The 23788-nt window shown below is 35.7% G+C and overlaps 1 protein-coding gene across 8 annotated transcripts in view; it reads left to right on the top strand.

Moving 5' to 3' along the window:
- The window catches only part of FNDC3A (fibronectin type III domain containing 3A), a 156034-nt gene that overhangs the window by 13352 nt on the left and 118894 nt on the right, over positions 1–23788 (top strand). For 6 of the 8 annotated variants that reach the window (XM_033104246.1, XM_033104240.1, XM_033104239.1 and 3 more), the window contains one exon: positions 10260–10397. In XM_033104246.1, the coding sequence (XP_032960137.1) occupies positions 10299–10397 (99 nt within the window). In that variant the 5' untranslated portion in view covers positions 10260–10298. Of the gene's footprint in view, positions 1–420; positions 449–5948; positions 5968–10259; positions 10398–23788 lie in introns of those variants that run through there. The other 2 variants (XM_033104243.1, XM_033104242.1) reach the window with 2 other exon arrangements.

The raw sequence follows: 23788 nt of genomic DNA, 5'->3' as shown, positions 1-23788 counted from the left end.
CCAAAGTTTGAAAAACACGGTCTTAGAGCAACAGTGGGACTTGAATTATTTAGATACTGGTAGTGGTGGAATTCGTTTCAAGAAATCTCACATGATGGCATACTTAAGATTTGTGCAGTTTCTCATACGTGAATTTTGCCTACAAAAAAGAACTAAACAAATATTGAATAGTAGTTAATGAAACATGGCCTAAAGTGTTTAAGGGTGAAATATGCTGATGCCTGCAACTTTTTAAAAAAAAAGATGGATAGAGGAATGCATATGATAAAGAAATGTTAATCTTAGCATCTAGATAGCAAGTGTATGGCATTCACTGTTTAATAATTATTTCAGTTTTCTTGTAGGTTTGAAACTTTTTGTGATAAAGTAAAATCCTCACATGACTCCTTTTTCAGTTTATGTGCAAGAGAATGAAATATGTCCAGATGTGCTCTTAGACAAAATAATGGTGGGTGCTAATGAAATTTTAGTATCTTAACAATAATTATAGATATAGACGACTATGTTTTAATACATTGATACTGCATTTATTTATCTTACTAATTGGCTACTTGAGATTTTTCTAGTCAAATTAAAATTAGATGTTAAAATGTGATCTCACTAATGTTCTCTAAATTACCTCCATTGATTGACTCGATATATCAAGATGAAAAGGTTTGTCAGTTATACCTATATGATCTAGTTATTGTCACCTGTAAAGACAGACACAAATTATTGGTTTTTAGAAAATATTTTATAGAAGTCAGAAGAATCACATGGAAGCTATATAGGTTAAAAGAGATTTTAAAAGACATGCAAACCAATAGTGTGTGCATTTGGTGTGAGTCCTGATTCAAACACATTTTAATAAAAATTAATGAGAATTTGAAATTTGAACACTGCATATTTGATTTAAGGAATTATTTTTATGTTTGGTAATGGTTTTGGATTATGTTTTTTAAAAGGGTTTTGGATTATGTTTTTAAAAAGGGGTCCATATCTTTCAGAGATACATATTGAAATATTTGCAGATGAAATTGTATAATGTACTTGAAAATAATAAAAGATGGGAAGATGTAGGAGGTGGTATAGATGAAATTTGGCCATGAGTTGAAGTGGTTGAAACTGGGTGATGAGAACATGGGCGTTCATTATACTATTATGGTTATTTTGGAGTATCTTTGAAATTTTCCACAAATAAAAATATTAAAGATTTGTTAGAGGTTAAATTGAACTTTTGCAGCATGATCTTATTACATATTTCTATGGGAGAATATTTTCCAAGTGTTTCTGACTTCTAAATGCGGGGTAGGAAGGCAGCCTATTTGTAAGTTAAGAATTGCCTCTTTTTTTTTTTTTTTTTTGGTAATACTCTTAGTTGCAGTCTTTTTTGGTGCCAGATCTTGTACCAGTGTTCCTTTTATATTTCCAGTGACCAAAGAAATGAAAAATGAGGAGAGAAAGACCAAGAAGACGCCTGAATTAATCATAAGTCTTTTGAATGATCAAGAGTTGTGTTATTTTTTTTCCTATTGATATTAGTCATTTAAAATTTTTGATAGCACTATCCTTATTATCCCTTTCCCGTCTTACTTTCTGTACAAGTATAAATTTCTTTTATAAATTCAAAAAAAGCACGACTGTTCTTTTACATCTTAATGAAAGTTCACATTAAGATGTGGAAATTTAGGTGAACCAAAATGATGCATTTAATTAATTGAGTATATTTTTAACAGTCATTTTTCTGGAATATAGTTAATATCCAACAGGGTAATTGTAAGAATTAATTAGTCTTAGGGAAAAATAAAACAGTTTAATGTGGTTTTATTAAATATAAAATATTTAATAAAGTTTTTGATAAGAAATGATAAGATGATTTTGCAGACTGATTCTCATAACTTTCATCTCAGGAAATTCCACTACAGGTGATTTAAAGTACCTTTTTAAAAACCCAGTCAAGTTTAGAAGTTAGAAAATCCAAAACTTAAAAAATGAAATGGAGGTTTAAATTGGAAAAAAATGCATTTTAGGATAATCAGTTTGTAAGATGAATTAGTCATTTGGATAAGGTTCAAATTCAAGCAAAATTTACTGAAGTATTTCTGAAAAGGTATTTCAATGGTTGATAAGCCAAATGTGACTCTGTAGTTTCCTAGGGCACTGTAAGACCACTTTTAAATCAAAATTTTTATGAAAGTGGCATAGTCATATCCACATTACAAACACAATGGGGAAATAGAGAAAAATATTATGGTAATTCCACCATCTTAATATAATTCCTACAGTGATTTTAATGTGTTTACCTAATTTTTTTTATATGTATATTTTCAAGTACTCCTGAATTCTAGTTTTAAACGTGATACTAAAACTATTTGCAGTGTATAATAGTCCTGTGATTTCAGATATGGCCTTTGGAGTCATACTTTTTAGTTTCTTTGATTTAGACAAATCAAAAGACCAGAAAAATACATTGGATTTCTCAATCAAAAGGTACATATTTTTCCTATGGGACCCTCAATTATGCTATGGCTGTAATCCAAGTAAGATCCTGCGTTGTATTTTCCCACATACTTTTTAAACAAGTAGAACCAAAATTTGAAACCTCAGGCCAAGCTCGTTGTCATGAGCTAGCTACCTTAGGTTCTAGGTGTAGGCTATTGTTATAACAACAGCATCCTTAGACTAAAACAAAATCAGGTAGAATGGATGGGTATGAATGAGGAGGTTAAGGAAGAAAAACTGTGGCAGAATATTTGAGTAAGGAAACTAGGACAGATTCAGAATTATTGCAGTGACTGAGTGAGAAACAGTGCTGTTTTCTAAACCTAATAGAAGTATGGACTGAATATGTACTCCCCAAATTCATATGTGGAAACCCTAATCCCCAATGTGATGGTGTTTAGAGGTGGAGTCTTTGGGAGGTATTTTTGTTTAGATGAGGTCATGAGGATGGAACCCTATGATGGATTATTAGAAGAGGAAAAGATGAGAGCTTTCTCTCTTTCCCTTGGCCTTGTGAAGATAGAAGGGTAGCTAACCACCTGAAGGCCCTCACTAAGAACCTGATAATGATGGCACCCAGTTCTTGGACTTCCAACCTGCAGAATTGTGAGAAATAAATGTCTGTTGTTTAAGCCACCCAGTCTGTGGTACATATTTTGTTCCAACATCCTGAGCTGACGAAGACAGTGATTGGTACTGATAAGTGGAGTGCTGCTATAACAAATGCCTAAAAATGTGGAAGCAGCTTTGGAACTAAGTAGTGGGTAAAGGCTGGGAAAGTTTTGAAGTGCATGCTAGAAAAAGCCTAGATTGCTGGTAAGGGACTGCTAATGGTGACTGGTGAGAACTCAGAAAGAGCTGAAAGAAAGCGTCCATCTTCTTAGAGAATACATAAGTAATCATGAGCAGAATGTTGGTAGAAATATGGACAGTAAAAGCCATTCTGATGAGGTCTCAGATGGGCATGAGGAGCCATTGGTAGGGGATAATGGAGACAAGGCAATCCTTAGTATAAAAGGACGGAGAACTAGGCTCACCTATATTCATGTTCTGTCTAGTGTTTTGCGGAAGGTAAAACTTGTGAGTGATGAAAGTGGATATTTATATGAGGAGGTTTCTAAGCAAAGTTGAATAGTGGCTTGGTTCTTTTGGACCACTCATAGTAAAATGTGAGAGGAGAGATACGAATTGAAGAAGGATTTGTTAACCAACAAGGAACCAGAACTTAAAGATTCGGAAAATTCTCAGCCTATCCATATTGCAAAAAATGAGGAAGCATGTTGGGAAGAGAACACCAAGAGTGGCTGACTAGCCCTTTGATGAGGATATTAGTGTGGATGTGAGTCATGGACCTAATCAGCATCTCCACAGAAACCAGGCAGAGAGATGGAATTATACTGGCAGAAACAGTGCCAGTTGGGACTAAAGGAAAAAGAGAAAATGGAAGGGAATAAAGGAAATCTCCAAACCTGTATTATCCTTCAAGAAAAGGGAAGAAGGACCCAAATGGAGACTCAGAGATCATCAGGGCTGCTACTCCCATCACAGGTCCAGAGTGCACAGGTGTGAGAGGTGGCCTACCTGCCCTCAATTTCAAAGGATGGGACCTCTGCCAGCAGAGTCATATGGGTGGAGCTCCACCAAGCTGAAGGAATGTCCATGGGAATGGTGCCACACCCCATTTGGGTCCTGAGGGCGGAGCTGGAACCAAAGATTATTAGTGAGACTTAAGATCTAATATTTGCCTTGCTAGATTTTAGACTGCTTGGGACGTGTCACCCTTCCTTCTGATTTCTGATTTTGGAATGGGAATGTCTATCGAGTACCTGTCCCGTCGTTGTATTTTGGAAGCATGTATGTAACTTACCTGGTTTCACAGGTTGACGGCTGGAGAAGAATTTTGTCCCACGATGAATTGCACCCCTAGTGTCACCCACATCTGATTTAGATGAGACTTTAGACTTCAGAGTTTACGTTGACTTGAGTTAAGACTTGCTGGGTTGGAATAAATGTATTTTGCATGCAAGAAAGACATGAATTTGGGGGGCGGGCAGGGAAAGAATGTATGGACTCATTGTGGCTTTCCAAAATCAGTATGTTGAAGTCTTAAGCTGTAATGTGATGGCATTAAGAGATGGGGCCTTTGGGAGGTAATTAGGTTTAGATGAGGTCACGAGGGTGGAGCCCCCATGATGGGATAGTGTCCTTATAATCTAAGAAGAGGAAGAGAGACCAGAGCTCCTTTTCACAGCGAGAAAGTGGCTCTTAGCAAGCCAGGAGGAGGGCCCACACACGAACCTGATGATGCTGGCGCCCCGACCTTGGACTTCCCAGCCTCTAGAACCATGAGAAATAAATGTCTGTTGTTTAAGCCACCCATGTCTACTAGCAGCTGGAGCAAAGTTTGCAGATATATTCTCCCCTCCACAGGTTGCCTTTTCACTCTGTTGAACATGTCCTCTGATGCACATAAGTTTTCAAATTTTAGTCACATTTGCCTGTTTTTACTTTGGTTGCCTTTGCTTTTGGTATCATATATAAGAAATCATTAACAAGGCCAATGTCAATAAAGCTTTTCCCATTTTCTTCTTGAAGTTTTATAGGTTTGGGTCTTACATTTAGGTTTTTAATCCATTTTGAGTTAATTTTTGTACATGTTGTAAGATAAGAGTCTGATTTCTTTCTTTTGTATGTGGATATGCAATTTTCCTATCAGCATTTGTTGAAGAAACTGTCCTTTCCCCATTGAGTGATTTTGGCACTCTTGTCAAAGATTATTTGACCATATACAGGAGAGTTTATTTCTGGCTTCTCTATTCTATTTCATTGGTCTATTTGTCTTTATGCCATTATCACACTGTTTTGATTACTGTGGCTTTGTAATATGTTTTGAAACCAGGAAGTGTGAGTCTTCTAACTTTGTTCTTTTTCAAAATTGTTTTGGCTGTTCAAGGTTCCTTGAGATTCCCTACTAATTTTAGAATGAATTTTTTTATTTCTGCAAAAAATGTTATTTAGATTTTGAGAGGGATTGCATTGAATTGGTAGATCACTTTGGGTAGTGTGAACATACTACATATTAACTCTTCCAATCTATGAACAGATACCTTTCCGGATGTCTTCTTTAATTTCTTTTAGCAATATTTTGTAGTTTATAGTATACAACTCTTTTACCACTTGATTAGATTCATTTCTAAGTATCATATTTTTGATGCGATTGTAGAGGAAATTGTTTTAACTTCCTTTTCAGATTATTCTGTTAGTATATAGAAATGCAACTAATTGTTGTGTGTTGGTTTTATATCTTGCATTTTTACTGAATTAGTTCTGACAGGTTTGGTTTTTTTTAATCTTTAGGGTTTTCTACATATAAAATCATGTCATCTGTGAACAAAGATAGTTTTACTTCTTCCTCTCCAATTTGGATGCCTTTTATTTCTTTTTCAGGCCTAATTACTCTGACTAGGACTTCCAGTACTGTGTCCAGTAAGTACTGTGAATAAATGTGGTGAGAATGGGCATCCTTGCCTTGTTCCCGATCTTAGAGAAAAAGCTTTCAGTCTCTTGTCACTGAGTTTTATGTTTTTCTATGGGCCTTTCATATGTGGCCTTTATTATATTGAGGTAGTTTTCTTCTATTCCTAGTTTATTGAGTGTTTCTATCATGAAAGGGGATTGAATCTTATCAGATGGTTTTCCTGCATCATTTGAAATGATCATATGGTCATTTTAACTTATAAACATAATTTTATTGAAGTACACATAGAGAAGTACATAGTACACAGTTTATAGCATAATGGAGTGGCAGGTACCACGTAGTAGCCTCCCAAGTCAAAAGACATAGAACAATACCAGCACCCCAGAAACTACTTTCATGCACCTTCCAATCTCCATCCTTTCCTCCTTTCCAAAGGCAATTGATGTCCCTGCTTTTAATACCATAGATTGGTTTTAGTCAGTTTTGGGCTTTCTATAAATAAAGTTGTGCAGTATGTATCTTCTGTGTTTGTTTTTCACTCACATTTTATTTGTGGAATTTATTCATGTTCTCTGTATCACTAGTTCATTAATTTTTATTGCTGTATAGTAGTCCAATTGGATGACTCGGATATAGGGTACCATTCACTGTGGAGGGATGTTTAGGATGTTTACAGTTTGGGGCCATTAAAGAATAATGTGGGGCTGGCCTGGTTGGAGCTCCGTGCTCCTAACTCCGACAGCTGCCGGTTCGATTCCCACATGGGCCAGTGGGCTCTCAACCACAAGGTTGCTGGTTCAATTCCTCGAGTCCCGCAAGGGATGGTGGGCAGTGCCCCCTGTAACTAAGATTGAACACGGCACCTTGAGCTGAGCTGCCGCTGAGCTCCCGAATGGCTCAGTTGGTTGGAGCACGTCCTCTCAATCACAAGGTTGCCAGTTCGATTCCTCGAGTCCCGCAAGGGGTGGTGGGCAGCACCCCCTGCAACTAAGATTGAACACGGCACCTTGAGCTGAGCTGCCGCTGAGCTCCTGGATGGCTCAACCACAAGGTTGCCAGTTCGACTCCCGCAAGGGATGGTGGGCTGCGCCCCCTGCAACTAACAACGGCAACTGGACCTGGAACTGAGCTGCACCCTCCACAACTAAGACTGAAAGGACAACAAGTTGAAGCTGGACTGCACCCACCACAACTAAGATTGAAAGGACAACAACTTGACTTGGAAAAAAGTCCTGGAAGTACCACTGTTCCCCAATAAAGTCCTGTAAAAAACAAAAAGAAGAAGAGTGCTTTTATGTACCTTAATGTACTTTTGATGCACACATGTATACATTTCTTCTTGGTATATCTTAGGAATCTTAGATCACAACTGAGTCATAGAATATTTATATGTTCAACTTCGGTAGATAATATCAAATTGGTTTCCAAAGTGATTTTATGAGTTTTCATTCCATGAGTGTGCCAGTTGCTCTGTAATGTCACTAATATTTTGTATTGCCAGTCTTTTTCATTTTTATTATCTTATTGAATATGTGGGGGTATTTCATTATGATTTTTAATTAACTCTTTACTAGTAATTAGTTAATTTGACAATCTTTTCATATGTTTATTGGTCTCTTGAGTTTATACTTTTCTGAAGAGCATATTCAAGTCCCTTGACATTTTTCTATTTTTTTAAATCAGTTTGTAAGAGGCGTGTATATGTGCTAAAAATGTGGTCTTTTCCAGTTACATATGTTGTAAATATCTTTGACTTGCCTTTTCATTCTCTCAAATGTATTTATTAGTGAATGGTAGTTCTTAATTTTAATGAAGTTCAAAGTATTATTCTTTTCCTTTATGATTTAAGAAATATAATTGACACCCTGTTTAGAAAAAAAAATCTTCCTTTGTCCCATGATTATGATGATATCTTTTAGAAGCTTTTTGGTTTTACCTTCTTTACCTGGCATTAATACTTTTAAAGTATTGTTTAATTTGACATTAATTAAAATTGCAGACTTACAGAAAAGTTGCAATAATAGTGAAAAGACATCCAGCCTTTCTTTACCCAAATTCCCAAGGTGTTAGTCTTTTATTATGACTATAAAGATAGTTAAATATTGATATATAGAAAGAAACAGTGAGATGTCGGAGCTATCTTGTACTCGTATACACAAGTTGATTTTTAAAAATTCAGAATATTTCAGGTCGATTTGTAAATCATCGTAGCTTGAGATGGGCCATGGGGAAATATTATCTCATGGAAATTAGCAAACAAAAGAAATCACTCCTTCCAATTTTTGCATATATCACTCTTTTCAATTTACAAAAAAAATAAAAACAAATTCATAACTTAAAACAAGTGGGTATTTGGTCACAAGAGAAGAAGAAAATGTAGGAAGTGAGTAGTAACAAAATTAAAAGAAATTGATTAAAAGAAGAAGCTGACTGTTTCTAAGCAGGAACGAAAGCAATTTTTAGGTTTCTAAAAGCAACATTTCAGTTGCATAATTGAAGTTTCCAATTTGCAAGCTGAAGTAAAACCACCTGTTTTGTATATAGTGTGATAAATATGGCCATACAAGAAATCAATTCATAAATGAAACTTTTGCTGTGTTATAGCCTTGCAAAGAATAAAATTAGAGAAAACACTTAAGTGGAATGATAATATAGAAACAAAGCATGTGGCTTCAAATCCAATCTATAATAGCATTGAGCTTGGGATGAACTGGAGGTTCAGAAAAAATTTGTATTTGTAAATCTTCCAGTCTATCTTCTGAAACCAGACTATGGTTGTATCTTCAGTATTATGTTCTAAAATTTAAGTAATAATGGTGGTTTGCAGTTTTAGTTAAATATATGACATGTTACAAATATAGTAAAATGACAAAAGAAAAATTAGTCAATGGTAGTGTTTTTTTTTTAACTTAACTAATTTACAAAAATAATAAATTACTTATAAACTTTCTCTGGTTACTCCTGAGTTAGCTTCCTTAAAATATTTCTTCTTAAACTAAATTATGTCACATGCAAGAGAGAAAATTATACATTGACACTTTCCCATCTTATAATTCTTTGTATGTTCTGCAGACTGAAATTATTTGAAATGATTTAAAGTACTCAGTGATTTTATTGAACTTTAAGAAACATAGCAATACAGGTTAAGCCATAAGTTAGATTTGCCCTTTATATATATGTTATGTTCAAATGCATGCATTTTTATGAGATAGTTAAGTAATATAAAATGTTTCATGTTATGGTGTTATATATAAAACCTTGAAGTAGATACCTGTAATGAATACTTTACAGCAGTTTTTATATATCTAAATAAAAAGTGTTTTTAGGTTAAATCAACTTGTATTAGAGTTTCTGCAAATATTTAAGATTTTAAAATAAATAATATGAATTTAATGTCTTATAAAAGTTAAGCATTTTGATACTACTGAATAGTACAATGCTGCAAGCATCTAAAAATGTTGTTTTGCCTTTCAGTGTAGATATGATAAAATTTATAATTGAGCTCCATTATGCTCATCTGGACTATAATTTGTTGATGTTTTATTGGTTGACGTTGTATATGGTAGACTGATACTACTTACATCATCAAGTCCTTTACTTTTTATATAAAGTGATACTCTATCTATAGTTAAAGATTTCTAAATGTTTGTGCTTTTATCACTGAAATGATTTGGTTTACCTAAAGTAGGTACGACTTCGAAAAGATTAATAAAACCAGAATGATGGAAGGCCAATGTCAGAACATAAAACTTAAAAGCTGAAGGTTCTTATTTTAATCTGAGCAAATTTTTCTACCGTTTTGCTCTGTCTGAGGAATAAATGAAAAATCTAATTCTTGTTTAGTTCCTAGAGACTGATAGGACGATGAGGGAGAATTGGGTCTTTATAATCTACTTTTCTACTCATAGAAAAAAAAGTCAGTGGTAGAATTGCCTCACTCCATCATTGCGTTTAGGCGCCTATCCCAATGTTTAGCTAAAGTAGTGGTGGTTAAATTAAATAAATATTGTATAGAGATGAAAGGGATAGAGAAACAGGGAATTTAAATAGAAGCTGCTTTATTATATCTTAGTTTATTGTCTACATTGGCATATAGTTGGTTAAATTGTAAAAATATATTTCCTTAAATGGTCTGTTGACAGAAAAAGTAGTCAACAGGATATTGTAAAATTTTCTTTGACAAGAATCTCTTTAGGTTAAAGAATGAGACAAATCTTGAATACAAATCTTGAATTATTGTATTTTAATATAGTATTTCTAAGAATATACACACAAATGGATATATATTTTTCTTTTTCAGAGTTGAAGGGGTATCCGGTATATTAATGTCTTATTGATAATGGCAGAACATCCACCACTACTGGATACATCTCAGATTTTAAGTAGTGATATTTCTCTTCTCTCTGCCCCTATTGTAAGTGCAGATGGAACACAACAGGTAAGGAATCTGAATGTTTGTTTTTTATTCTAGTATACATGTGTTTCTTTCAGAAGAACGCAAAATTTTAAACAATAAAAACTTCACAACAGTGGGTTCTTGTTAATTCATGTTTTAATTCCAGTTCAAAATGTTGTTTTGGTTTTATAAGACAATGAAATAATGAGACTGTTTTTGAAGTCACTTCTAAAATTTCTGACTAATTAATGTTTAAATTTCTTGTGTATATATTTAGTTGCCACTAAAGTTGTTTTGTTTTACTTTAGACAAACAACATACTAGGCCCTGAGGTTTATTTTTTTAATCTAAGTTTAACCTTGTATCTTAATGATTATTATAATTATGTGATTAAATGACTGTCAAATTATATAATAATAAAACTTTTCTTCCTATTCTCCTTTCCTCTCCAATGGCTAACAACATAATAAGTAATAATGAGGAGGAGAAGGAACATTTTGAGTGCTCACTGTGTGAAAAAAAACATTGTGCTAAGAACTTTATGATCTTATTTAATTCTTTCAGCAATCCTATGAGGTAGGTACACCTGTACCTATTTTGCAGATGAAACAAAATGAAAGGCTCAAGATCACACAAAGCTTTTTCTCCTAACCATTATTCATACTGCCGCCCTGGGAAACTAAGAAAAAAATAGTCATATTTTGTTATTTTACAAACTTAGTGTCTGTAGTGGATAGTTATGATTTGCTTGTAAGATAAGGGGCTACTTTGTTAACTTTGATATTGGAAAATCAAGAGCGATTGGCTTGAGTTGTAATTTTTTCTGTTTTGAATAAACATGGCATAAAAAGTGTATCCTGGTTTTAATCTTCACATGTGCTCAGGTAGTTTTTAGCAGCAACTTCATTTCACTAACTTCTTTTTGTCAAATTTAAGTCTGTTAAGATTTCTTTTCCTGCAAAAATAATAAATGTGGCACATATTCATTTACTTTGAGGCTCTAGGAGTGTCTTTAGCTGTTACTATTGCCTGAGGCAGGTCATTGGCTTCACATTGTTTATATAGTCAAATGCATAAAAGAATCTATTAAGCAGTTAATTACAGTAATCTGATGTTGCTACAGAGGAGACAGCAGGCTGAAACAAGACCATGATGCCCTCTCAAGACTTATTTCTTTTCCCCAAAATGAGATTCTATAAGCAGAATTTTTCTGGAAATGTTAGGGCACCATGGCTAGCATATAGCTGTAGTGGTAGAGATGAATATAGAGAAAGGAGTTGGGGATAGAAGAACCTACTAGAGCAAGATGTAAAGAATCAGGTGGGGTCATTGAGTGTAGAGGACATGTTTTTAGACAGGGTTTGAAAAACAGGCCTTCAGGAGGTGAAGTAAAGCCTTGAATTCTAACTAGCTGAGTGTCTTGTAGTTTTATGGGGAGAGATAAAGATGAATGGAAGGAGCACAGGACTTGGTTGATAGATTTAGGGTTTGATTTGGGTGACCTCAGACAAGTTATTTTACTTCTCGGAATATGTTTGCTTATGTATAAAATGGAGGTAATAATAGTGTCTTGGAGCAGCTGTAACTGAGGGTGAAATGAGCCTGAAGGAGCTCAGAAAATGTTTGCTGAATCTAAATTGAAGCACTCAATAAATGTTTAGAAGACTGAAGAAATTGGATCAAAAAAACTAGGAGATAGTTATACTAAAGTGTAAATGTAAAAGTGGACTGATAGCTGTGGTAGGAATGGAAGGAACTGAACAAAAGTAGATAACAATTAGAGGTGAGAGGTCAGTAAACTTGACAACAGATATTTCTTTGTCTTAACTTAGGAACTTACTGGTATGCCAAGCATGACCAAGTTAGAGCTTGCCTGTGGAGATCCAACATCTGGTTGGGCATGTGCCCGGAGTGGGACAAGAAACTCAGTTTGTGATGGAGGAAATGTCATGGACGAGTACATGCATGTTCACAATTCAGGATAACACATAGTTTGCCCCTTGTCTTGACATTCTTGGGAATATTATACTATTTCTTGGGAATATATTATGGGATGATTTCTGTTTCACCTCTTGAAATCAAACTAATTTTCTTTATAATTGGCCATCAAGATTATTATTGCCTCAATATTTTCTGGTTTTATATAGTAAACATATTTGCTAACTGTATCATACATAGTGGGTCTTTGGGCTTATGAATTATACTAGAAGGAATCCCTCCTGACATCACTGTTACTAGTGTTGCTTTTAGAGAAGCTGTAACAGACATTTATCATTCATTTTGACTAGCAGCATTTGAACCGTTTTTTATGTTTGAAGAATCCTCATCCCCCTTTTTTAAAATTAATAGACTTTACTTTTAGAGCAGTTTTAGTCAATGGAGAGGTTCTCTCATATGCCTCTTCCACAGTGTTACCCTCTTAATTAACATCTTGTATTAGTGTGGTACATTTGTCACAATTAGTGAGCAGTATACTGATACATTATTATTAAGTTCTAGTTTACTTAGGGTTCATTCTTGGTATTCCACAATTCTGTGAGTTTTGACAAATGGATAATGTCATATATCACCATTACAATATCAAACAGAATAGTTTCACTACCCTGAAACTTCCCTGTGCTCCACCTGTTCTCCCTCTCTCACTTCTTACCCCACCCACTGTCCCTATTTTATCTTCCAGAATGTCATATAGTTAGAGTCATACAGTATGTAGCCCTTTCAGACCAACTTCTTTCACTTAGCAGTATGGTCTAGACAATTTCTTTTCATGGCTTAATAATGCATTTCTTTTTATTATTGAATAATATTTCATTGCATGAATGTACCAGATTGTTCATCCATTCACACATTGACAGCTTGGTTGTTTCCAGTTTGAGCAATTATAAACAAAGGTGCTTTAAACATTCATGTGCAGGTTTTCGGATGGATGTAAGTTTTCATCTCAATTGGGTAAAATACCTAGGAGTATAATTGCTAGATCATGTATGGTAAGATTATATTTAGCTTTATAAGAAACTACCAAATTGTTTTCCAAAGTGGCTGTACCATTTGGCATTCACAAGCACGTGCTTGATTTAAGATTATATCCTTTCTTGCTAGAGGAGGTAAAAACACACGAGTATATGAGTGCTTGTGCTGCCTTGTTAGAACCTCCAAATCTGCTGTAGGGAATTTGAGCTTCAAGCACAGGTGGAATGCTCCCAGCTCGATTCACTGTTGCCACCATCAAAAGAAAAGTTCACATATTTCAGTTTCTTGTGTGCTTAAGCTTTCCTAATTTAACTTTACCTTCTCTAAGGTCTACTCATTTACCTTCCAAAAAGAATGAATGCATTTAAACTTTTGGTGAAGATTTTTCAAAACTCAGGCTACCTCTCTGGTTTCATCAGTCTTCTCCATTTCATTAATCTATTATTATTGTTATTATTATTTTGTAAGTGTCTCACTTGTACTTGTGGAATTTTAATTTATGGAGATGACTAAGTAATGACATGGAGAGGCTAATGCCATTGAAAGAAAATTTTGACTTACGTTTTCCGAAAGAGGGGAGCCTACCACACCAGGCCACAGGGAAAGTATCAGTTTTGGTCAGAAGCAAAAGCAAGAGGCAAGCCTAGCCCAAAGTTGTTATTGGTATTTCTGCAGGAAAGGCACAGCAGATAAATAGCTTAGGATTGGTTGCTTGTAATAATTGTGGTAGACAGGAAATAAGTGTTGGCAAGAATGTAGAAGAAAAGGGAACCCTTGTACACTGTTGGGAATGTAAATTGATGCAGCCACTATGGAAAACAGAATGGAGGTTCCTCAAAAAATTAAAAGTAGAATTACTATCTGCTCCAGCAATTTTCCACTTCTGAGTATTTATCTGAAGGAAACAAAATCACTATCTTGAAAAGATATCTTCACCCCCATGTTCACTGCAGCCTTGTTCACAATAGCCAAGATAGGGAGACAACCTAGGTGTCCATCAGTGGATGAATGGATAAAGAAATTGTGATGTCTACACACACACACACACACACACACACACAATGGAATATTCAGACATGAAAAGAAGGAAATCCTGCCAGTTCTTATCACAAGGAAAAAAATTTGTAACTACGTATGGTGGTATATGTTAACTAAACTTACCGTGGTTATCATTTCACAGTATATTCATGTACCAAATCATTAAAGTCAGTTAAAATTAATACAGTGTTATATGTTAATTATTTCTCAATAAAACAATAAAAATGGAAAATAATTCTGGCAGGCCTTGGGTTATACAGTGGTCTTTAGTTGCCGTAAGGCATGGGAAACACTGGCGTGTGTGTTACCAGTTCAATAAGGAGATGGTTGGAGTTGTAGACTTGGAATTGGTTGGTTTACATATGAGAAGTGTGCTCCTGGGCCACTCTTTGCTATCTCTAGGAAATAGTTAGCCTTTGGGAGGGGCAGTCCCTTTCGTCACCAACTCAGCCACAATGCCAGATCATCAAAAACACAGAAAATAAGAAAACAGTTAATATAATTGGCCCTGTGATTAATGGATGCCAAATAGATGAATACAGAATCTAAGAAAACATAGTACATGCCCTCAGCTTACTTTTTTAAAAAACCTGTTTTAGATTGTGAACTGTAACATATATAGAAAAGTACATAAAACAAATATGTAGTATAGCATATGATTGTACAGCATGAATCTTACAAGTGCCAGCCAGTCTAAGAAGTAGAGCACTGCCTGCCAATACCCTAGGAATCACCTGTGTTCCTTCCACATCACAATACCCTCTGTAGTTGGAGGGTACCACTATCCTTACATTTATAGTAATTGCTTCCTAACTTTTCTTTATAGTTTTATCTACATATATATTACTAAGCAGTAATAGTTTTGCTTATTCTTGATCCTTACCTACATTAAGCTTTACTGTTACTGTCCTTCGGGTTTTGCTGGTTTTGTCCAACTTTGTTTTTAAGATTCAACTTTATATGTTGCTAAAATTTCTTCTTTTTTATTGCTGTATAGGATTCCATGTATGAACATATCACAATATATTCATTTATATGTTTTATTCTTAATGGACATCTGGGTGGTTTCTGGTTTAGGATTATTATGAATGATGATGGGGGCTTTATGTGTGTGTTTTTTTCCTTTTTGATTTGTCGAAACTCTTGATATATATTCTGGCTATAAATCTTTTGTTAGTCACTTATGTGATAAATATTTTCTCCTATCCTGGGTTGTCTTTCCACTTTCTTTAGTGTCTTTAGATGAACAGTTCGTAATTGTAATATGGTCAAATTTGTCAGTTCTTTCCATCTAGAGTTAGTGTTGTTTCTTAAGAAATTCTTCCCTACACTGAGGCAGTGAAAATATTTTTCTGCATTCTAAAAAGTACAGTTTTGCCTTGAACATTTTATCCTAAAATCCACCGGAATTGATTTTTGTGAATTGTATTAAGCATTGGTTCAATTTGATTGTTTTTCCATATGTATACCCAATTATCTCAGCACCATATATTGAAAAGACTTTCATCTTCTGTTGCTTTACATTGATACTGATGGTATAAATTAAGTGACCATTTATTTTAGAACTGTTTCTGGATTCTTAATCCTGTTCCATTGGTCTGTTTGATTATCTCTATGCCAAGAATACGCCAAGACTTTACTTCACTTAAAGTCTTGGTGCCTGGTAGGACAGACTGTCCCACTTTCTTGTTCTTTGAGAGTGACTTGATGTTCTTGACCTTTGCATTTACATACAACTTTTAGAATTAGCTTATCAGCATACACACACACACACACACACACACACACACACACACTCTCACACTCACACAGCTTGCTGAGGTTTTGATTTGGATTACTGTGATACTGTAGATCAAGTTAGAGGAGAATTGATACTTTTACAATGTTTAGTCTTTCAGTTCTTCAAGTTGGCATATTTATACTATTGTATGTCTGTGTGTATGAAATTTCATGTTCTGTTGTTGATAAATAGAAATAGTTTATTTTTTGTATATTGCTTTAATACCTAGCAATCTTGCTGGATAATAATAATTTCATATATCTTTATTATTTGTAATTTGTGGGTTCTAATTTTCTATGTATAAAATCATATCTGCAAATAACAATTTTTTTCTTTTATAATTTTATACCTTTATTTTCTTATTACTATGGTAAGACATCTGATATAATGCTGAATAGAAGTAATAATAATGGTAAGCATTCTCATTCTGGTCTTAAAGAGAATGTTTTCAGCATTTTGTCATTAAGCATGATATTTATTATAGATTTTCATAGATATTATTCATAAGATTAAAGAAATTCCATTCTGTTCCTTGAGTGCTAAGAATTTTTTGCCGTAAGTGGGTGTTGAATATTTTTAGTTTCTTTTTCTGCATCTCTTTTTTTGTTTTCTCCCCCTTTCTTCTGCCTGTTCAAGCTGTTGTTTCTCAGTCTAGTTGTGTAGGACACAGCACCCTGGCCCATGCTGGTATTATGAGACTTGTGCTCCCCCCGGCTGAGGCTGTCGGTCTCAGTTGTCAATCAGCCGCTCACCGCAGCTCACGGCAGCTCTCACCGGCTGCTGGCTGCTCACACTGGCCGCCGGCCGCTCACATTGGCCACCGGCCGCTCAGGGCAGCACACGGTAGCCCACAGTAGCACTCAGCAGCTCAGCTCCAGGGAGAGCCGTTGTTCATAATCTTAGTTATAGAGGATGCAGCTCACTGGCCATGTGGGAATCGAACCAGCGACCTTGGCATTAGGAGCATGGCCCTCCAACCACCTGAGCCACTAGGACGGCCCTTTTCTGCATCTCTTGAGATGATCATATAATATTTTTTCCTAAAATTTTGATAGGATAACTTTACATTGATTATCCTAATATTTAACTGATATTCCTGGGGTAAACTTAACTTGTTTATGTTGTCCTTTTTATATATTGCTGGAGATGGGTGGGCTAATATTTTTTTCTAAGATTTTATATTTGGTCTATATTCATGAGAGAGATTGATTTATAATTTTTTTCCTCTAATATCCTGTCTTTGGTATCAAAGATATGCTAGCCTCATAAAATAAATTGGGGAGTATACCCTTTTTTCCCCCATTCACTGGGTAGATTTGTGTAAGCTTAAAATTATTTCTTCCTTGAATATTTGGTTGAATGAAGCCTTGAGTTTTCTTTAACTTAAGTATAGAATTGATGAAGTAAGTCAAACTCATGCTATTAATACTTGTCTGTTAAGTTTGGAAGTAAGCGTTGGTATTAGTGAGATAATCTGATATACGGTCATGTGACCCATGATGTTTAGGTCAATAACAGATGGCATATACCATGGTGGTCCTGTAAGATTACAATGGAGTTGTAAAATTCCTATTGCCTAGTGACATCGTAGCCATTGTAACATCTGAGTGTAACACATTACAGTATTCACATGTTTGGAGTGATGCTGGTGTAAACAAACCGAGTTTGCTGCCAGTTGTATATATAATACTTGATAATGATAATAAATGACTATAGTACCAGTTTATGTATTTGCTGTACTATACTTTTTATTGTTTTAGAGTGTACTCTCTGCTTATAAAAACAAGTTTACTGTAACAGTATGTTGTGTTACACTCATATATGTGTGGGTTTATTTCTGGATTTTCAATTCTATTCCATCATTCTGTGTGTTTTTCTGCCAATGCCACGCTGTTTTGATTATTGTTGCTTTGTAGTATAAATTGAAGTCAGGGAGTCCAGCTTTGTTCTGTTTTCTTAGGATCGCTTTGGCTATTCAGGGTATTTTGTGATTCTATACAAATCTGGTAATTTTCTGTTCTATTTCTTTAAAAAATGCCATTGGGATTTTGATGGGAATTGCATTAAATCTGTATATTGCTTTGGTTAATATGGCCATTTTAACTATGTTGATTCTTCCAATCCATAAACACAGAATATCTTTCCATTTCTTTGGAAATTGAAATGTTCCATTTCTTCTTCATTTCTTTTAATAATGTCTTATAGTTTGCAGTGTATAGGTCCTTCACATCCTTTGTTAAGTTTATTCCTAGGTATTTTATTCTTTTTGTTGCAACTGCAAAAGGAATTGTTTTTTATCATTTCATTTTCTGAAATTTCATTGTTAGTATATAGGAATGCAGTGGATTTTTGTACATTGATTTTGTATCCTGCAACTTGACTGTATTTGTTTTGTTCCTAATAGTTATTTTTTTCCTATATAAAGAATCGTGATCTGCAAAAAGTGACAGTTTAACTGCTTCGTTCCCAATTTGGATTCCTTTTATTTCTTTCTCTTGCCTGATTGCTCTGGCTAGGACTTCCAGTACTAGGTTAAATAACAGTGGTGACAGGGGGCATTCAGGGGGCATTCTTTTCTTGTTCCTAATTTTAGAGGAAAAGCTCTCAGTTTTTCACCATTAAGTGTGATATTAGCTGAGGGTTTGTCATATATGGCCTTTATTATGTTGAGGTACTTTCATTCTATACCAATTTTATTAAGTATTTTAATCATTAATGGATGTTGTATCTTGTCAGATGCTTTTTCTGCATCTATTGATACAATCATATGACTTTTCCTATTATGTTCCATATGTGGCCTATCACATTGTTCGATTTGCACGTGTTGAACCATCTTTCTGCCCCTGGAAGAACCCCACTTGATCGTGATGTATAATCTTTTTAATGTATTGTATTCAATTTGCTAGTATTTTGTTTAAGATTTTTGCATCTGTATTCATCAGAGATGTTGGTGTATATTTTTCTTTTTTTGTGTGTTATCCTTACCAGGTTTTGGTATCAGGTTGTTTGTCTCATAAAATGAGTTAGGAGGTATTGCCTCTTCTTCAGTAGTTTGGAAGAGTTTGAGGAGGACAGGTATTAAATCATCTTTGAATGTTAGGTAGAATTCACTTAATGAAGCCATCTGGTCCTGGACTTTTGCTTTTGGGGGAGTTTGGATGATTGTTTCAATTTTCTTACTGTTGATATATCTGTTTAGATTTTCAGTTCTTTGTGATTCAGTCTAGGAAGGTTATGTATTTCTAAGAACTTGTTCATTTCTACTAGGTTATTAAATTTGGTGGCATATAGTCCTTCATAGTTCTTAAATGATCCTTTGTATTTCTGTGGTATCCTTCGTAACTTACATGGAGAAACTTCTAATGACCTGCATTGAAGACCGGACACCACCACCATGATGATCACAGCCAAAGCAAAAAGCTTGTTTGCAGTATTGAAAGAAAAGGCTGGATCGCACTATGATGTTGAATTCACAGCTAGGGCTGGGTGGTTTAAACAATCCAAGAATTTTTATTCATTATATAATGTGAAAGTGAGTGGTGAGTGCGAGTAGAAGAATTGGTGGGAGCTTTAATAAACTTATTATAATATGGAGGAAAATAACTTGCCAGAGTAAATATTCAATATGGATGAAATCTTATTCTGGAAATGGATGCCTGAAAGGACTTTCATCCACGAGGAAGCCAAGTCAGTGACAGGCTTCAAGGCTTTTAAGGACAGGATAACAGTCTTGCTTGGGGACAGTGTTGCAGGCTACACATTGAAACCCTTTGTGATCTGGCACAGTGAGAACCCCAGGGTCTTCAAGCATATCAGTAAGTACACACTGCCAGGGTACTACAGGAGCAACAAGAAATCATGGGTGACCTAGCTTCTCTTTCATGATGCCCTGCTAAATTGCTATGCCAGCAAGACGTTGAAGAACTGTTTGGAGAATAACATACCTTTTAAGATGTTTCTTAATATTAATGCTTCTAGACATTCTTCTTTTATTGGTGATCTTTATCCCAATATCAAAGTAGTAGCTCTCTCTCCAAACACCAACTCTTTTGATCCAACCAATAGATCAAAGAGTTATAGCAGCTTTACTGGGGTCCTCCTTTGCCCAGGCTATTGCTGTAACTAAGGAAGACACTGATGCAATTCTGGAAGGATTACAACATCTACGATTGCATTAAGAACCTTGCTGGGGCTTGAGGTGATGTGACCAAGGAGTGTGTGAGTGGCATCTGGAAGAAGACACTAAAGAGGCTCATCATGACTTCAAAGGATCTGGCAAGGGTGAAGAGACTGCAAAAACCAACAAGGCTGTGGTTGAGGTGGCAAACAACTTTAACCTGGGTGTGGGTGGGAATGATACTCAGGAGCTCCTAGAGGTGGTTCCTAAGGAATTGACTAATGAGTTAATTGTTGGAACTGGAACAAGAATGCATAGTTGAAGAAGAGTCAAGAGAGAAGGAAACTTTAGGAGAAGAAAAAGAAGAAGAACCTCCAAGAAAATTCACAGTGAAGAGTTTAGCAAAAGCCTTTGCAGACATCAACAAGCTCCTTAAAAATTGGAACACATAGACCCTAACACCAAAAGGTTTTCATTAATAGAGAGGAATGTTCAGGGTGCATTATCTGCTTACAAGCAAATCTATGATGAAGAAAGCAAATCTAGCAAACCACTATAGACGTATCTCTGAAAAGAGTGGCACCTCCTCAAGAGCCTTAGGCAGGTCTTCCAGGAGATCTTCCAGAAGAAGGCCTAGTTATCATAGGAGATGACAGCTCCTTGCGTGTTACCGCCGTTGAAGACCTTCCAGTGGGACAAGGTGTGGAGGTGGGAGACAGTGCTCTTGATGATCCTCGTCCTGTGTAGGCCTAGGCTAATGTGTGGGTTTGTGTCTTAGTTTTTCACTAAAGAGTTTAAAAAGTAAAAAGAATTTAGAAATTTTTAAATGGAACAAAGCTTATAGAATAAGGATATAAAGAAAGAAAATAGTTTTGCACAATTGTACAATGTGTTTGTGTTTTAAGCTAAGTGTTATTACAAAAAAGTTAGAAAGTTTTAAAAAATTAAAAAGTTTACAAAGTAAAAAAGTTATAGTAAGCTAACTTTTATTGAAGGAAAATATTTTTATAAGATGAGTGTAGCCCAAGTGTACAGTGTTTATAGTCTACAGTAGCGTACAGTCCCGTAGGCCTTCACTTCACTCACTGACTCACTGACGTCCAGTCGCGCAAGCTCCATTTATGATAAGTGCCTTATGCAGGTGTCCCATGTTTAAATCTTTTATATCATCCTTTTACCATACCTTTTCTGTGTTTAGATGCACAGTAGTTACCATTGTGTTACTATTGCCTACAGTATCCAGTACAGTAACACGGTGCACAGGCGTGGAGCCGAGGAGCAATGGGCTGTACGATAAAGCCTAGGTGTGTAGTAGGCTGTGCCATCCAGCTTTGTGTGAGTGCGTGCAGTGATGTTTGCATTGTGACAGAATCGCCGAACGACACGCTTCTCAGAATGTATCCCTGTTGTTAAGCGACACATGACTGTATTTGGTATTTAAGCAGTATTAAAATGTTTAAGAAAATTTGAGATTTGTTACATTTATAAGTTTAATAAAAACTTTAAGCACTTATGATTGGACATTTGAAAAATTTAAGAGAAAATAAACACATTAATCTTATTAATGTCAATTAAAATGTTTAAGCGAGGCTAGAGAAATAAAATACTGTAGCAACAGATAAAAAAGAAAACTTGAATTAACATCATATTAACGATGCACAATTTGAGAAATATTAGGAAAGTAGAATTGACTGGAATCAGTGGACAACTGCTCGTAGTGCAAAACAGAGAGAATATAAAAAATTTCCCATGCTCGCTCTTTGAATATTTAGGTGGGTGGCAAGGCTATTTACTAAGATAAATCTTATCAGTCAGGATTGTTATTTCATGGTAACAGACTGTAAATCTCAGTTTACCAAAAAATTTATTGTTCATACTACATGTCCTTCACAGGTTATTTGTGGCTATGCAACTCATAATTTTCACTTAAGATCCAGTCTCTATGAAGAATATTGCTGTTATTATAGCAAAGAAGATGATGAACTACGTGTTGACCACCATCCATGTTTCATTGACCAATGCAAGTCACATGGCCAAACCTGACATTAGTAGGGTGGGGAAGAATAATCTCTGTAGGGAGCGGCAGCAAGTATTTGAGGAAAGAATAGTCCTCTACAATAAGGAACACAGAAGTAGCGTTAAGCTTGAGATTTGAGGGAGTGTAAGAGAAGGTCAATAGAATTTGAGGTGTTTGGGGGATGTGTGAGTAGAAATAATAAAAATACTAGCAGCTACCATTTGAGCTTTTGCCATGTGTCAGATACTGAGTCAAGTCCGTATGTGTATTGTGTTTAATCTTCATAACAGTCCTAAGAACTGCTTTAATATTCCCATTCATAGAAACTAAGAATTAGAAAGGTGTTAGGCTGCTTGTTACTGGGTTAAGTAACATAGCTTCTGAAAGGCAAAAACTAGAATTCAAAACCAAGTTTATAAAACCAATAATATGTCATGGTCTTAATCACTATAATAATAGAAAAATTAATGGATTAGAGTTCAGGAGAAATACCTGATTTGAGACAGACATGGAAGTCAGAGTATTAGAGGTAGTGAAGTCATAGGAATGAATGAGATTATTTGTCCTGAGGGAATTTTGAGTTGATGTTGGGGGGGAAATGTTAGTATTCTAATAGAATCATCACGGTTGTGATGACAAATGAAATTAGGTTTATACTGTACCGTGACTTGTTGGAGCTTAGTTTATTCCCCAGAGTTTCCGCTCAAGGTTTTTTTGGTCAGCTTTTTTTTTTTCCCCTTCTTCTGCCTCCCCCCCGCCCACTCCAGTTCAAGCCGTTGTTTCTCAGCCTAGTTGTGTAGGACACAGCTCCCCGGCCCATCCTGGTGGTATTATGAGCCTTGTACTCCCCACCGGCTGAGGCAGTTGGTCACCGGTTGTTGGTCAGCCGCTCACAGCAGCTCACGGCAGTTCTTGCCGGCTCCCGGCCACTCATGTTGATCACCAGCCGCTCATGGCAGCACACGGTAACCCACGACAGCACACAGTAACCCACGGCAGCACACAGCAGCCCACTCAGACCTCTGGCTGCTCACGGCAGCTCAGCTCCAGGGAGAGCCGTTGTTCACAATCTTAGCTGTAGAGGGCGCAGCTCACTGGCCCATGTGGGAATCGAACTGGTGACCTTGGCTGAGGAGCATGGCGCTCCAACCACCTGAGCCACCAGGTCGGCCCTTTTTTGTTAAATTGTTATTGACATACAATATTATATTAGTTTTAGGTGCAAAATACACTGATTAGACACTTATATAACTTGCAAAATGATCACCCTGTATAAGTCTAGTACCCATCTGACACCATACATAGTTATTACAACATTATTGACTGTATTCCCTGTGATATACTTTACATCCTCATGACTCTTTTTATACCTGGCAATATGTGTATCTTAATCCCTTTCCCTTTATTACCCTTCCCTCCAACCCCCCTGTCATCTGGCAACCATCCATTTGTACTCTGTATCTATGAGTGTGGTTCTATTTTGTTACTTAATTTTGTTTTTAGATTTCACA

This window comes from Rhinolophus ferrumequinum, chromosome 4 (genome assembly GCF_004115265.2).
Source record: "Rhinolophus ferrumequinum isolate MPI-CBG mRhiFer1 chromosome 4, mRhiFer1_v1.p, whole genome shotgun sequence".
Classification (NCBI taxonomy): domain Eukaryota; kingdom Metazoa; phylum Chordata; class Mammalia; order Chiroptera; family Rhinolophidae; genus Rhinolophus; species Rhinolophus ferrumequinum.
Note: the sequence above shows the minus strand (reverse complement) of the source record. Positions and strands in the feature narration are given on the sequence as shown.